Source organism: Psittacula echo (genome assembly GCF_963264785.1).
Source record: "Psittacula echo genome assembly, chromosome: 1".
Taxonomy (NCBI): Eukaryota; Metazoa; Chordata; class Aves; order Psittaciformes; family Psittacidae; genus Psittacula; species Psittacula echo.
The window spans coordinates 32,688,899-32,704,396 of record NC_137735.1 but is presented as its reverse complement, the minus strand read 5'-3'; the positions used below and the strand labels follow the sequence as shown (position 1 = coordinate 32,704,396).

Here is a 15,498-nt window from a genome sequence, read left to right as displayed (position 1 = left end):
CACACTGGTGGTTTTGTTGCAAACTTTTTCCTGGTGTATTTAGTCAGTTCGGTTCTGCATTCTGGTTCATTTAGGCATGATAGTTCTCTTCCGTGTGCTTATAAAATGATCTAACTCGCTGCTCCCTGACTAATTCCACTTCCAGTGCAGAATTCTCTTTGTGTGTTTCCAGTCAGTTCATTCCTGCTGACGTAACTTGCAAGAGTGGTGGTTACAATTTACTGTGGAGGCATCCAAATCCCATTAGTAACTAATTTTAATACCATTATGCATTATATGACGGTGATTAGTTTTAACTTTGGTTGCCTTTGGCTTTAATAAGATAGGGACTATCTAACGAAAAACCAGGATGGATTCTTACTGTGTGTTACGTGGAACATTTGCATACACGTGGAATGAAGAACCCCTGAAGTTTGATGCCTTTGCTTTAAAGTTTAGTAACTTTGTCTGAAGCATGCCGATACAGCTCACTGGGGTTAACTTTTGAAAGGAATGACTCTTTGAAGAACTTTGATGGCTTTTTGTTTTGAAGTAACCTCTTAGTTGTGGATCAGAGGAAGTTGTAGAGGCTTCTGAATGTGTGCCTACAGTAAAAATTTTAGTTTGGATTCGGATGCACTTTTGAAGCGAATGCTGAGCATCCCACATGCTGTGCTGTGCTTTTCTTTGCTTCCCATCATGAACCTGTCACGGCTTGGGTTCCTTTTGCAAGAAGCTAAACCCAGAGATATGTGATAGGTGTGTGCCTTGTGTCCCAAGTGCTAATGAGCACACTGTCTGCAGGACCAGGCGGAGTGTGCTTAAGCCCAAGCCTAAAATTCTCATAGGGCGTTTGACTTCCAACAATTCTCCTGTTTAGTTTTCTTTCTGTAAGAAAAGCTTTTCTCAAAAGCCACCAGTCAGCATGAAATTAAGATTATGCTTTATTCTGTGTGAGAGCTCAGTCTGATCAATGTGATCTGTCTGGGAGCTGATTAGAGCTGGGGAGACATCTGTGCATTATTCAGTTTCTGTGGCAAAATTAGATTTGGGTTCCATTATGGAGTGATTTAAATGGTAAATTGTAGAGATTATGAAAAAAGTAATTTCTTCTTATGCGTAGGACTGTTACTTGTGAACTGCAGAGCCTGAAATCTGAATCTGTTTCCAAAGTGGGCAGCTTTAATAGCTTTTGCAAAAACGAATGTGCAGGCATAGTTCCAGCTGTCTAGACATGCACCTTTTTGCTCAGAGATGAGAATTCTCTTGTCTCTCTGCTCTTCTCAATCCATTTAACATACTGTTGTTTGAATAGGCTTGTCAGAAGAAATGCAATAGCAAAGCCTGTTATATTTACTCTTTTTATTATTTACTTGTATTTTTGGCTTCTAGAGTCAAATAAGTGTTCCAGGAATGTTATGTTCTCTGTCACTTTTTTAAAAAGCATTTAATCCCTTTGCTCACTGAAACTAGGTAAGAACGATCTCTGAGATGGAAGAAAATGGGTCTAGAAAATATTCAGAGTATTTAAGGCTTTTTCCTATATGAATTTGGGAGTGACCTATAACCTGACATCCAAGAACTTTCTCTATAATCGTACCTGACTGGTTACGCCAAGCTCAAGAATGGTTCATTCCCTCACACAGGAAATAGAATGAAAGTAACAGGAAGCCTGCATCAATGGACAAACTCAGAAAGGAAGTGTACTGAAGATGGAAGCAGGGACAGGTGACAGTATCTTCAGTATGCTGGGGTCAGATTAAGAAAGCTAAAATCTATCTATCTGGATTTTGTTTTTCAAGACAAGTTATTTTTAAAGGGTAGTTGTTCAGACTTTGAAAGAAGGAGATATTTATCTATAAAAAGGATAAATACATAAAAAGCCAAATCTAAATCTGAGCGTTTTCATAGAAATAGTGATTTTCTTTGCTCTGTACTCTTTGAAAGAAATAGTCACACGTACTTACACTGGGTGTGTTTGGCTGTGGAAATGTTTGAAGTTTTAGTGTTTTCTTCCTGCTTACCTGCCTAGGTATGGTAAAGAAACGAGGACGATTCTCCTGCATTATTTTAGCAGTCTTGGGTTGGGAATGAGATGTGCATTGATGCCAACTGTGAGGATCTGGTTTCTGCAGAAGCTTGTCTTGTCTTTTTTCTGCCAGCAGAGATGAGAAGTTTTTTCTGCCTCTGCTTAAGGGGCAGAATTGACTTGCCCAAGTATGCCTTTCCTGTGCTCCCGAGACATCTGCCTCAACTATATTGGATAAAGGGAAGGAAACGGAGGGAGGAGAGGGGAAACCTTCCCTTCTTTGTGCTTCAGGTAGAAATTGGCAACAGCTGAAGTTCTGATATGCATTACAGAGAACGTGCTTTCTGTCTTACAGGTCAGCAAATCGTAGCTATGATTGCAGTTGACAGTATCTTTTACGTACCTTGCATCACCTAGGAGTTGAGCTTTGCAAGCTCCCTCTTTTCCTTCATTCTTGTCCCTCTGCATGCTCTGGAGTGTTTTATATGAAGGTTAATCACTAGAGTGCTTATATCCGCACTAAGCTGCTGATTTTCTCTTGCATCTGTTTGAACTACTAGCCAGTTTAATCTGATATAAGTAACTGGGAATAGGTTCCTGTTGTTCAGGCTGTAACACACAGCTTGTAAATGTCTTTATTTATAATTTATCTTTTTATCTGGGGCTCCTTCCCAAGTGAACGGAGAATAATTCTCTTTTCAGAAGGAAAAAAGAGGAAAATGGCTTCATAAAATGATGACTGTCAGGAAGTGCTGGGTCTGTTCCAGTTATGGCAATCCGTTAAACTGTGAGTTTGCAGGAGGTGGGAAAGGGGACATAGCTCACAGCACGCACTTCCAAATGCTGCAGTCAAACTGTTGGGCCCATCTGCTTGAGAAGATTACAGTGATCCAGGATGAAGCATGTGATCGTTGCCCCAAATACTGAATTTCACGATGACTGAGTCACTCTATTTATTTCAGTGATGGGTGCTGTTAGGAAAACTTGGGAGAAATGAAGTGCTGGTCTAAAATAAACCTTTTGAGGAAGAGGAATAAAGAGGATGTAGACTTTAAGATTTGGCTGGACAGGGTGCTGGGACATAAAGCCTAGATGATGCTTTGGTAAGCTAGGTTGGACCAGATGATCCTTGAGGTCTCTTCCAACCTGGTATTCTGTGATTGTGATACGATTGTACATTTCAAATGAAAGCCTTTTCAATCTGAACTTCTATGGAAAGGAAGGGGAAGAGTGAGAATGATGATCAGAAATCTGCAAAGGGAACAACTGCAAAGCTGCAAATGGGAAGGAGAAGATCCTTTCCTTAGGTTACATCAGCTGCCACTTGTTCCCAGTTTCACACCAGAAGGCTGCTGCTTTTCTCGTTTTACCAGGTTAGTAATAGCTGCAAGTGAAGTGGCACAGAAACACCTCTCCACCCATGCACTATAGCAGCATGTGCTTTTTTTAGCTGTCTTGTTTTGGATGAGAATGGCTTTATATGGCTCAATACAAATATTAAAAAATGGGAAAAGCTCATAGCATATACAGCAGGTTGTGTCTGACCTGCAGCAGGTGAAAGCCACTTTCATCCTCAGGTACCATTCCTGAGCGGACAGTCTCATTCCTCCCTGCATCAGAGGTAGATACACCACTGCCCCAGGGGAGAGCTTTAGCAAAGTGCAAAGAACAATAAGTCAGGTCGGTCAGAAGAGTCTGGCAAGCAACTGGAGAGCCCTCATGAAGCAAAGCTGCTGTGGGTGACAGCCTGGTAAGTAACGTATTCCACTTCCTTGCACCTCCTCAGTTCTATGAATCATTAAAGCAACTAGGTTGGAAAAGATCTTTAGAACCCCCTCTTTTGGGGGCCAAAATTCCACCTTTTTGACCTTCAAGAGCATCCAAAGGAGTGCAGCATGTTCTGCTCAGCCAGCATTAAGCCATGGAAGGCTAAAAAGGATCTGGTTTCCTGTTAACCTGTTTCCCTGTATAGGTACTGTGTGAGATGCTCTGGATCTAGAAATTGAAACGAGGAGAGAAAAAGTCAAAGACTGTTGGTGAAGTGATGAGAGAAGACATCTACAGCAACTACATTAATGATACCGATGATGTTCTGCTGTTTGGGTACAGTCAATTACTACTATGTTATGTGACTTGCTGAACATGAAGCATTTATTTATGTGAGCAATACATTAACAAGTGGCAAAGTTATACACTGAATTAACGTAGAAATATACTCCTCCCACACATACTCTAGCACACCAGTCAACTGAACCAGGGCAAGAACTCTCAGTCCAAATAATGATCGTAACAGCTACAGCACACCATGCACTAAACCAGACTTCCTGCAACCTCTCTCAAGTCTTGCTTGAAGCCCCTGATTTTAAGTATGCAAACAGTAAAAAACAATCAGCAGCTTCATTAATTGCCTGCCCATAGTTACAGACTACTAAAGAACTATCAATCTGCAGCTTAAACTGGACCATGGTTTTTCTCTCAAGTTAAAGAATTAAAGTGCATAGCAGCACCTGTGTTTAACACCGAGGTGTTCCATTTTCTTCATAAAAATAGTTCTCTGTGAAGACTGAGCACTCCATCACCAGCACATCTCCTGACACAATGTGTGTGAGCCACCTCTGGTGCAGACGTGTACTGGATCTATCCTAACCTATAAATTAGGGAAACTTCTTATGCACGTGGGGGGCTATGATTCACATGACTGTTTACATCTATACAAAATAAATTTAGCTCTGTTGTCATTAGGGAGACTCAAGCCCATCTGAGGAGTGTGTAGAACTCATCCAAATTCCACTGAAGCTTGACATGCAGTCATACTGCAAGACAAATATCAGGGCTATTACTTTCTTTTAGCAAAAAGTAGATTAGTAACTGTACAGTAGGTAAAAAGCAGTCTTTAAAAAAAATACAGAAGTTACACAAAAGGCTGTAGTAAAGTGCCTAGCAAGAATATAAAGAACAGGAGAATCAGTTTAAGTGGACAAACAACATTACCTTTTCACAAATTCTACCATGTGCATTGTAACAGCAACAATGCTCAATGACGATATGTCAAAAAGACCATTTCCACTTTGCTATATAAAGTATTAGCGTAAAGCCAAGAATATAGTCATATCAGAAATTAACACTTTGGAGCATGATTAGCTTACTCACTTTCGTTCATACTTTATACAACAAGAACTGCCAGGAACCTCCAAAGCCTAGTGACAGTACTCTTCCCAGAGGCACAGCTCATACCCTTCCTGAGAGCTCTCTGGCACAGATCCACTGAACATCGAAATGAGCTACTGCTATTTCTCTTTCCCCTTCTCCTCCCTCATCAGCCTATGCTTCCCATGCCTCCATCAGTTTTCTGCCAGACGGACAGCCTCTGGCTGAATCAAAGCTGCAGGCTATTTAGGGCTCTTGTGCTTTCCAAGTGTGACTTCTGAGACATGGACAAGCCAGGCATTTCTTGACCCCTTACCCCTGTCCTTTCCACTGATCCCCAGCCTTACTGACCACTGTCAGAGCCCTGGACATAGCCAGGGAGGCTGATACCTCTATCAAAGAGATCCATTACCAGTATGAGCTTTGCTGGGGAAGAAATCTGTACTTTGTCTTTATGTAAAAATATGGAGCAAGTCACACTGAAGCCAAATGTCAACTTTTTACTCAGTATTTTCAAATGCATGCTCCATGACAAACCACCCTGTGACTAACCGACCGCATAGAAAACAAGACTCTACAGCTAGAGAAACCAAAGTGTTAAAAAATATATTTTCCCTCTCCCCCTTATTCCCTTGACAAGTCAGCCTTTAAACAAACACTAATACAAGGTAAGCTGACAGAACAACACTGAATAAATAGCTGCAAAAAACTTTTGGTTGCTAGATGTCTGCAGGCATCATGTAAACTGTATGCTACCTTCATGCTAGTTTAAAAAAAGGTGTTCTACATCAAGGGATCCACAATCTGGCACTTCTGGCAAGAAACAGATGTTTTCAGGCTGGTAAAGTTCTCAGATTCAATTAAAAAAAAAGTCAAATTTCTCATTAGAAAAAAAAGCCACGTTTGTGCTCCAACAGCTGTCACTGAAGTTGAAAACCCAGGAAAGACAGATCTTAAGGTTATCTGCCTGTAGTAGAGTGAATGGTAAGATTTTTGCTTTCAGAGATCCGTCACTTAGTCCTGCTGCCAGTTTTCTAAGCGCACTGGCATCTTCACACTGTGAACCAACCTGCTACGTGACTCGGGTTTGATAACACACGTACTTTCTGCTTCAACTGAACTGAGCTTAGTCTGAGAGGTTTTCACTTTTTCTTTTGGACTAGTCCTTTTATCTAGCCACCTAGAAAGCATTACCGAGTTACTCCTAAAGTTGTTTCCAGAGTAACAATTTGCATTTAAATGTAAACACTGATACCATAAATGTAGTGTATACAAAAGGCACGAGACAACTAGATTTGTGTAGCTGAAACTTCCCTAAACTTTGAAAGTTGATAAAGCATCTTTTGTTCTCTGGCTGGTAAACTCCGATCCTGAGCAAGCTGCTAGCTTCTAACTCAATTGAAGGGGGTTTCCTACATGCAGCAGCTTGGTTTTTTGGTATTGCAATCAAATGCCTGCTGTCCTGTAAAAGCAAATACCACAAGTTATAACCATGTCCTTGACTGTACAAGGTATTCATTAAGTTATGCAGTAAGAAAGGCAGTTTCTTAAAACACAACAGTGAAAAAGAAATCTGAGACAACTATTGATTAATAACAAATGAGGATTTGGAAAGGCAGTGGCTCTCAGGAACATAGGTTGGTAAAAAGCCTTTTGGATCGAAGTTAAGTGCCAACATTCATTTCTCAAAGGCGCTAATGGCTCCAAATGGCACAATAAAATCCTCAGTTTCTTTCTTGCACTGTCTTGTGCAACTCCAATCAAAATCCCCACCTGGCCATGTTCATTTATGTATTACCCATCTGAACACAGGCTTTTTATCACTCCACTTGCCAGTGACCCACTGCAGCACTCAATAAACAAAGGACTTTCTCCCCCCTCCACAACTTTTCAAGCTATTCATAGTTCAGATCTGAGGGACAACGGAGCTCTTGCAATAATGTCTTCCAAAAATACTTCATAAATAGTCACACTTCGCTGGGGTCCCCGTGTCTGCAAAAGTTGCTTATTGAATGCTCGAAATAAAAAGAGAGTCCACCAAGCCACTAAATTCTTCATAATCAACACTGGCTCGTTTCCAAATCTGTAAAACCGGTAGTGCAAAACCTTGATCTGGAAGTCAACTACTTACAGCAATTTGAATTAACAGGTGAGTTTTCACAACCAAGGCAAGAACATGGACTGATATGTAAGGAGGTCACATCTTGTGCTGAATATTGAAGTAAAACCAGCCGTAGAATTTTTACAATTGTAAACTCAGACTCTGTTTTTTAAATTTCCTAATACTCATCATCCTTAACCATTCCAAATCAGTAACTTTAAGTTGAAACATTCTTTATATGGTTCAGAAGTAGTAGTATGTTTAGTTTCATGTTTCAAGCAGTGACATGGAGACAGCTAATCGTCTGTCCGTTTGTTTTCTGAGCACATCCACACAGGAACAGCTGACCAACAGGGCTGATACTTGGAAGAATTCATTTTCCTTCCAACAACAGCTTTTTCTTGAACTGGAACATAACATTAATCACAACATACAGTATTAGAATTGAAGAACACTTTAAGACATTGTAACAAGCCTCATCAACCCAAAGCAGAAAGTGAACAACAGCCACATGAAAAACCCACCCTCAAGAGGAACCTGCTAAGACTGTTCACAGTTATGTTATTAATCCACTTCAGGATGACAGTGATTAAAAAATGACTACACAGCAAGCAGGCACCAGTTTATAAAATGAAGCGAGCTATTGTTGCGGTACTTCCAGATACCAACATCATCAAAAAACAATTCTCCATCAACCACATTTGTGCAAACTGTATCTGGCACTCTCAATAATTAGTCCCCTCATTAACTATAAAGGATTACAAAATACAGGATATTGAACATAGAATCATGGAATCGTTTGGGTTGGAAGGGAACTTACAGCTCATCCAGTTCCAGCCCCCCTGGCACAGGCAGGGATACCTTCCACTAGACCAGGTTGCTCAAAGCCCTATTCAACCATCCAACACATCCTCAGTTAGGACACAAATTCAAATTACTAACACACTGACAGGAATCGTGAGCTGTATTTTTCATGTCAAAGATTAAATTCCTTGGTTTTGTTGTTTGTTGTTACTTAAAAATCTTTATTATTCTATTCACTACCTAGAAACAAATTTAACTCGAATACTGACAATAAAGTAATGAAGTTAAAAGCAAAGTAGTTACTTTTACTTTTCAGGGCTCTCACTCCAGCAACTAAATGTCAGATATATATAAATACACGCATACATACAGTAATCTAGCTTTTTTTTACATCTCCAGAAAGTCTTTTAAGTGCCACACAGAAATACCTCAAACAGAGCTAAGGGTGCAACCAAACTGACACTTAATCTCATTCCAGAGAAATTATCAGTCCTTAGCTACTGCCCTTTTGAGATGTACATGTATCTGTCTAAGGCAAAACTAACTTCCAGAACCCTCTTTATGTGGCTTTACTCTTTTTCTTTGGAACATAACCTCCTCTGAAGGTTGTCTCTCTAAAAAGCTGCATTTCAAAATGGATGCTCACAATAAGAAGTAATAAAAAAAATCACAGACAAAAAATCCACCCCAAAACCTAGGGGCTGAGGTAATCAGATTGCAAACACAACCCTAATTGTTACTTTCTCAGACTGAAAAAACAAATCAAAACAACCAACCAAAAAGAGCATGAGATGTTTATCAAAATAAACAGCTTTAAAAAGCCACTTTCAGCATCTTGGGAACAATCACAGCCTATGTTTGAAACCTGGAATAATCTGAATAACAAAGTCCCAATAAAATGTACACATTCTTGAAAGAAAGATGAACGTTTCAAAGTTATTACTTAACAGGACTTTAGAAAGCAGAACTCTAACCGGACAAAACTAGTTCTTTAAAACCTGTCTCCAAAGCTTTACTTGAGTAGCGATGATATGTAAGATACTAAACTAGCTGAAGCTGAGTAATTTATTCTTTCCCAGAAGCCATTCTGCTGAAAGAACTGGTAGAGGCATAGCATCTTACATTTTGAACAACAGGTTGGAAATGACATTTTTAGATTCTATTAAAAAATGTACACAGAGCAGTCAAAATTGCAGAAAATGGCTGTTTCATTCTCTCGTCTCTTTAACTCTGCTATTTGACACCTACATTTTCAACACTAACACTTCACACCATCAAGTCTGTAGATGTACCTATATCTGGAACCATCTGCGTCTTCACTCACCACTTAACATAGAACCAGAATGTAAGGGTCAAGAATTTTTCAGTTTCTCTGATGAATCCAACTGAACTTGTGGGACCTGTTTTGGTAGAAGCTGCAGGCCACCTGCTGCTGTCTGCACACCTACCATTTTTATCATCTGCCTTGACATTGCAATACCATGCCTGATGGATCTAGTAACAATCACTGCAGTTCTCTGATGGCATTCCATGCCTTCCACTTCCCCCAGGAGTGACTGAGAGCAACCTGACAGCTATGACATAGTATGTTCAGGAGCCATGTCACACACAAATGAAGGATATGCACTGGAAACACTTTTTCAGGATGACTGAAAAGGTGCTTTCAATAGCAGAGATGGAAATGACCTTGCTGGTGCAACTCCTCTGATGTTGGAAAATTGTAAATTATTCAGTGTGCTGAAATTCTTAGGATTGGAGTCAAATTCTTTATCCATCTTTAAATATTAAATAGTTGATTTCCATATGCTTTGGTGGAGCTAGAAACCTTCAAATATGAAAGTGAATATGATGATCGTGTTCATTCCCTGCAATCCGATTACTAAGGTCTCCTCCTCTCCTGTACATAACAGAATGTATTAACTGCTTCTCAAACTTGAAGTCTGTGTTGCAAGATACCAATGCAAGAAATCAAAAAAATCTTAGCTGTTTTTGACAACAGGTGACTAAATGCTCAGGAAGTCATATGGGCACCTTTTGTCCTCAGTAGGCAGCACTTTTTTGCTATTAAAGAGGATTCTGCTCAGTCCTTGGCACAGAAGAACAAGCTGGTAATAGCTTACATATTCAAATAAATCTTTTTTCCTTCATCATCTGATAGATCTTTAGCTGTTTTAGCAGACCAAGCTATGGTTCAGTGTTAAGAACTAACTTCATTTTCAAACTCAGAGTGACAACTATTTGCTGGACAGTTTGAAGAGTCACAATTTCATTATCTTTTTAAAGAAAGGGAATAATACTTGGAATATTACCTAAAAGCAAAGGGTATAAAGGTTAAACTATTTTGCAAACATGACATATCAAGAAATAGGAGATTTAGTTTAAAACTATGAATTCATGTGCTACTAATAATGGTAAAAATAATTAAATTTAAGAAAATAAAATAGATAGGAATTGTTTTAGTAATTTTCTTTTGTGCATTCTTCAAGTGGTAAGGTATCATGGAAGCATATTAAGTACAGAGAATATTAACATACCTTTCCTTACATATTCAAAATGTTTCTCTTTAGGGAAATTAGGTTTCATTTTCCATGGTTAATGCAGGATTGCTCATACCTTTAGAGACAAAAAAAAAAAAAAAAAAAAAAAGGAGGCATTTCCATAGGAACAGGTCTCGTGTCTATTTCAACAAATAATACAGCCTTTAATTAACAAGCTATCTGAATGTCATTCCACTATTACCAAGTCTATTCCTCTCCTGTGTCCATTACACAGCTTTTCACTAATTGCAACAAGGTGTTATCCTATTCTAGTATAAGCAATTTGTTGCCAAAAGAACTATCAGGCTCAGCCTAAATGATAATTAGCACCTAATGGTACTAGCGTTCTCAGTATCTCTTGGTCAGGTTTAACTGGGAAGGATACAGAAGCTCAATTACACAAAACTGCCTACAAACATGGATTTAAAATAAGCTTCATGAATTTTGGTTCATGAATACAAACCAAGTAACTGTGGTCAGTTTTACACTGTACCCTCCAAAAGTAGTTTACTACAAAACAAACCACTGCAGCATAAGATCAGTTCCTTACCAACTTTGCCCTTTTCAGCCTTCGCACTGGTTTCAGACCAAGATGGTGTATCTGTGAGAAGGTGGCTCTGGGAATCACGCAACGACTTTGCAGGAAACAGATGGTTCTCACTGTAACACCAATAAAAAGAACATCAGTAAACTGCAGTAATTTTTCATTATCTTACCACACTTTACAAACTGTCATAATCTGTACTTTACCTACCTTACCTTGCTTCTTTCCTGATGAATCACAACACCTCTATCACTACATACATTACCCTGTAGTTGTCACAGATGCAAGTGTGTGACAGATGCAATCTATAAAGCAACCCTAGCACAAAACAGGGGAACATTCCAATTTTTTCCCTTGACAGCTATTACATATTAGTACATGTACTTCAGTTCCAAATGCACTTTAACCATATTCTCTCCCACTACAACAAACCTGACATGATAAATAACGGAGAAAACATCTCCAGATTCTCTTACTTAATACAAGCTATGTATCACTGGGGTAAGATTTAAAACATTAATAAACAGCTAGCTGAAATGTAATGTATTTCTTTTATAAATACAAGATTGTCTCTACTATTCCATGAGAGTTTCTTAGTCACATATTCAAGTCTACTCTACTTACCACACTCTCCATTATGTAAGTGTTGCAAAGAAGTTACAATATGAAATACTAAGCTATTATATTAATTTAGTTTAAGAAGCAACTGTGTACTTTTCACACTTTAAAGATGTCATGTCCATGAAGGATGACAACTAAGAAAATATGTCCTAATATCAGGAGAAACAATATGTACATTTAAAAGGCAGCCTCTTGTGCTTTGGCACAAGTTTTTGAAAGGAAGATGGAGTGATGAGGTGGCTGATTAATTTTCCCAACAAGTGATAGGACAGGAAGCAATGGTCTCAAGCTTCACCAGGGGAAATTTAGATTAGATATTAGGAAAAATTCCTTCACTGAAAGGGTAGTCAGGCATTGGAACAGGCTGCCCTGGGAAGCAGTGAAATCACCATTCCTGGAATGTTCAGAAACTGTGAAGGTGAGGCCCTCAGTGACATGGTTTAGTGGTGGACTTGGCAATCCTGGGGTAAAGGTTGGACTGGATAACCTTAAAGATCTCTTCCAACCTAGTTGATTCTATGATTCCAAGTGCTGAGGCCTGGGATTCCCCTATGTGAAACCTCTTTAACTAGATAAAAAGCAGCAAGCCTCCCCAAAAGCTTGCAAGATAATGCATCCATATCACAGGCAGACCAACAGTCTCCTATGTATGCAGAACAGAATGTTAGGCAGCTGTGGAAAACTCAAGTCCTGGGATGCCACTGAACTGAGACAAAGCACATTGGGTGGGTGGGTGGGGAAAACATCTTATTTCCATGAGTTTAAATATAATTGCGGATTAGTAGAATTACAGCTTAGCTGTTTAAAATCTGACTTGTATTTATTAATAGGATAATCTTTGCTTGCTTACCACTTTTAAGTATCTTATAAATTATTGTTTATATGTGCAGAGGTAAAAAACAGACTATCAACTATTTGAAATAAGTAACAAAAAGCAGATTACTTTTTGGATGTTGAATTAAGACAACCAGGTGTGGAAGCTTGCTCAGGATCCTGATTAACGAGGCAAGTTGGGAAAGAGCAACCATCCCCTAGACTGAAAAATTCAGAATTAGCATTACACGTACCAAACCCAACCCAAATTCCAAAGAACTTTTTTCTGAAGCAAATATTACTGTATCTTATTCCAAAATATCAACCACCCCCCTAAACCCTGTGGATCCTTCTTATTCAACATTTCTAACAAATGAAGCACTAAAAACTGAGCATACCTTGAAAATATGGGCAGCAACCAGTATTTCTTCTCATCGCCAAACACTTGCCTTAGGTTTTTGCTGAAGCCCAAGCTAAAGCCATTCTTGTCTGTTCTGTGACGAAATATGGGAGCTCTGAATACCTCTTAAAAGAAGAAGAAAAATAATTAAATCCCTGCAGGGTAGCATGTTTCAAGTTTCACACTGGTATTCAGGCAATTGCACTGATGATGCCATTACCCAAGAGGAGAGGCTGTACTGCCCAAATGATTAAGAAAGCTAGTCTGTACATGAAAGCCGAAGTCAGTGCCACAGTCACTGTGTGTGCAGAGGAAGTCCCATAGCCAAGGAAGGATGGAAGTCTTCTTTACCTTCCTCCCTAATCAAGGCAAAGAAGGGCATGTAACTCACTTTTAAGGTGTGGTATATGAAGAACGCAGCATGTGATTATACCACAGTGTTCACGAAAGAAAAGCCTAAATGAAGGGTTTATGACAGAAAGAGTACCAAAAAAGAGGAAAAGCTTAACTTACTTTAGTAGCAAGACTAGCTTTTCACACCCTGGAGTATTAAAGTGTTGTGTATTTTTACAGCTACATAAAGAAAGCATTTTACTCATAGACCCAGATTATTCCCCACAGACATCCAACCTAAATTTCTGGAGACGAGCGCTAAACATAGCTTCAAGTGTTGGAAAGTGCCTGAAGCAGAAAACTCATTCACTTTCCACCAAGTGACAGATAGCCATTTAATTCCCTTAACTGGCTATATATATTTGGCAAACCATGTCCTGGTGTCCTGACAGTACAGCTCAAACCATGCTGAAACCATGCAGAAATCATCCTTCTGCAGTAAATCCTTAGCTATGAACTGCTGGAAATTATCTTCAACATGTAGTATACATAACTAATGAGTTACAAGATGTTTTGAAGAAGGGGGAAGGGAAAATAGAGATACCCTTTTAGATGCCCATGTCAGGCTACGAAAACAGCTCCCTGGATTTAAGAACACTCACACTTAAATCTGCCATGGCTTCATTTCCAAACTATTGCATGTTCAGGGTTTCACACATTGAGCCATTTCTCAAGGTAAAATAGGAAGAAGAGAAAAACAGATTTTTTTGAGTAGCTTCAGTGTACAGAAAACATGATATATTACCTGCATGGAATTCAATGTGTTCTGAAAGTATGAGATGTTGAATTAAAAGCAGCTGTAACAATTTTTTTTTTTGCACTGAAATGGTAAGACCAGTTTATAAACACAATGCTTAATTATTTCTGTTCATTTAAGCATCATTAGTAGAAGTTTTTCTCCACTTATCACTAGATTGAACAATTTGTTTCCGATACTAATTTCTAAGTAGATTATTTGCAGCATACTGAAGAAACCCACAAACCCTGGAGAAATCTTGAAGTAAGCAAGCTGTCTTTCAAATACATATATCCAAAGCTTTTCATTAATCACCTATATATTAGTAAATCCCAAGAGAACTGGGGACAAAAAAAAAAGAAAAAAATCAATTCATTGGCTCACTCTAATTCAGTTTATATCAACAGAAAAGCATTTAGAGATTTAGAAACTTTAATGAACATTATTGCAAATTCGTATTATTATAGTCCAGGATATAGGGTAGAACAGGCATCCAAATTCTCTGCATCTCCATTTATTAAGATTTGTAACCAGACAAACATGCACTCAAGTGGTGGGAAATCCCACTTTAATGCTGATACTCAATGAAGTTATATATACTGCCCCATAGCAAAGGAACAGGCTATCTTCTTTGAGGCTTTCCAAAATAAACTTGTAACACAAAGTCCTTTCAATGCATCTATAATTATGTGGTAGACAGGACACACAACTGTATCAAATATAGAAATACTTTCTCAAAGCCTGTTCTTCCATATTAGATCATTTTCTGACATTGCCTCTTTCTGCTCATTCATGTTGATCAAAACTAATGCCACTAGGGTGACAATCAAGCTGCCTTCTGGATTTTTTTCCCCTCTCCTTGCCTCCAGTAGAGGCAAAGTTTTAGAATTAGTAACTATGCTTTTCAGAACTTCTGAACAAAAGTATAGCTGAACGGAACAGAGGAACCTTGGTTCTGCAGGGCGCAAGGGTGGGAACGGAGCATGGGAGTCACTGCCCTGACTGAGACATCACATCAGCCGACTCTGCTCTGCGGGGCTGGAAATGCCAAACAAGAAGCACTTGCATAAGCATGCTTTAGTGAGATGGCATTTATTGCAAAGTGATCTCAACCTTTTTATTTATTTATTTTACTACTATTATTATTATTTAGTTTATTCAGTTACTATTAACAAACTGGGCATGAGAGGAAATGGGAGGGACAAGGTAAGTTCATTAGCAGCATGGGGCAAGAGGAAGACACAGAATTCTTGAGGAGCACCAGAACAGGGGAGTCAATACTGGACACTGCCTGGTTCAGGCACTTCTAACCAGGATCAAAGGAACCTCTATAGGATTGTCTGCTTTTTCTATTACCCCCATACACATAATATACATTTATTATTTATTTTCAG

General features: G+C 38.9%; 1 protein-coding gene across 1 annotated transcript in view; it reads right to left on the bottom strand.

Annotated features, from left to right (window-relative positions):
- Positions 1-10,128: 10,128 nt before the first annotated feature.
- ZDHHC2 (zDHHC palmitoyltransferase 2) overlaps positions 10,129-15,498 on the bottom strand; it is a 29,667-nt gene continuing 24,297 nt past the window's right edge. Inside the window, exons 9-12 of the mRNA XM_080631999.1 lie at positions 12,974-13,100; positions 12,706-12,798; positions 11,148-11,257; positions 10,129-10,673 (exon numbers count right to left, since the gene is read on the bottom strand). Of these exons, the coding sequence (XP_080488125.1) occupies positions 10,633-10,673; positions 11,148-11,257; positions 12,706-12,798; positions 12,974-13,100 (371 nt within the window). The 3' untranslated portion in view covers positions 10,129-10,632. The remainder of the gene's footprint in view (positions 10,674-11,147; positions 11,258-12,705; positions 12,799-12,973; positions 13,101-15,498) is intronic.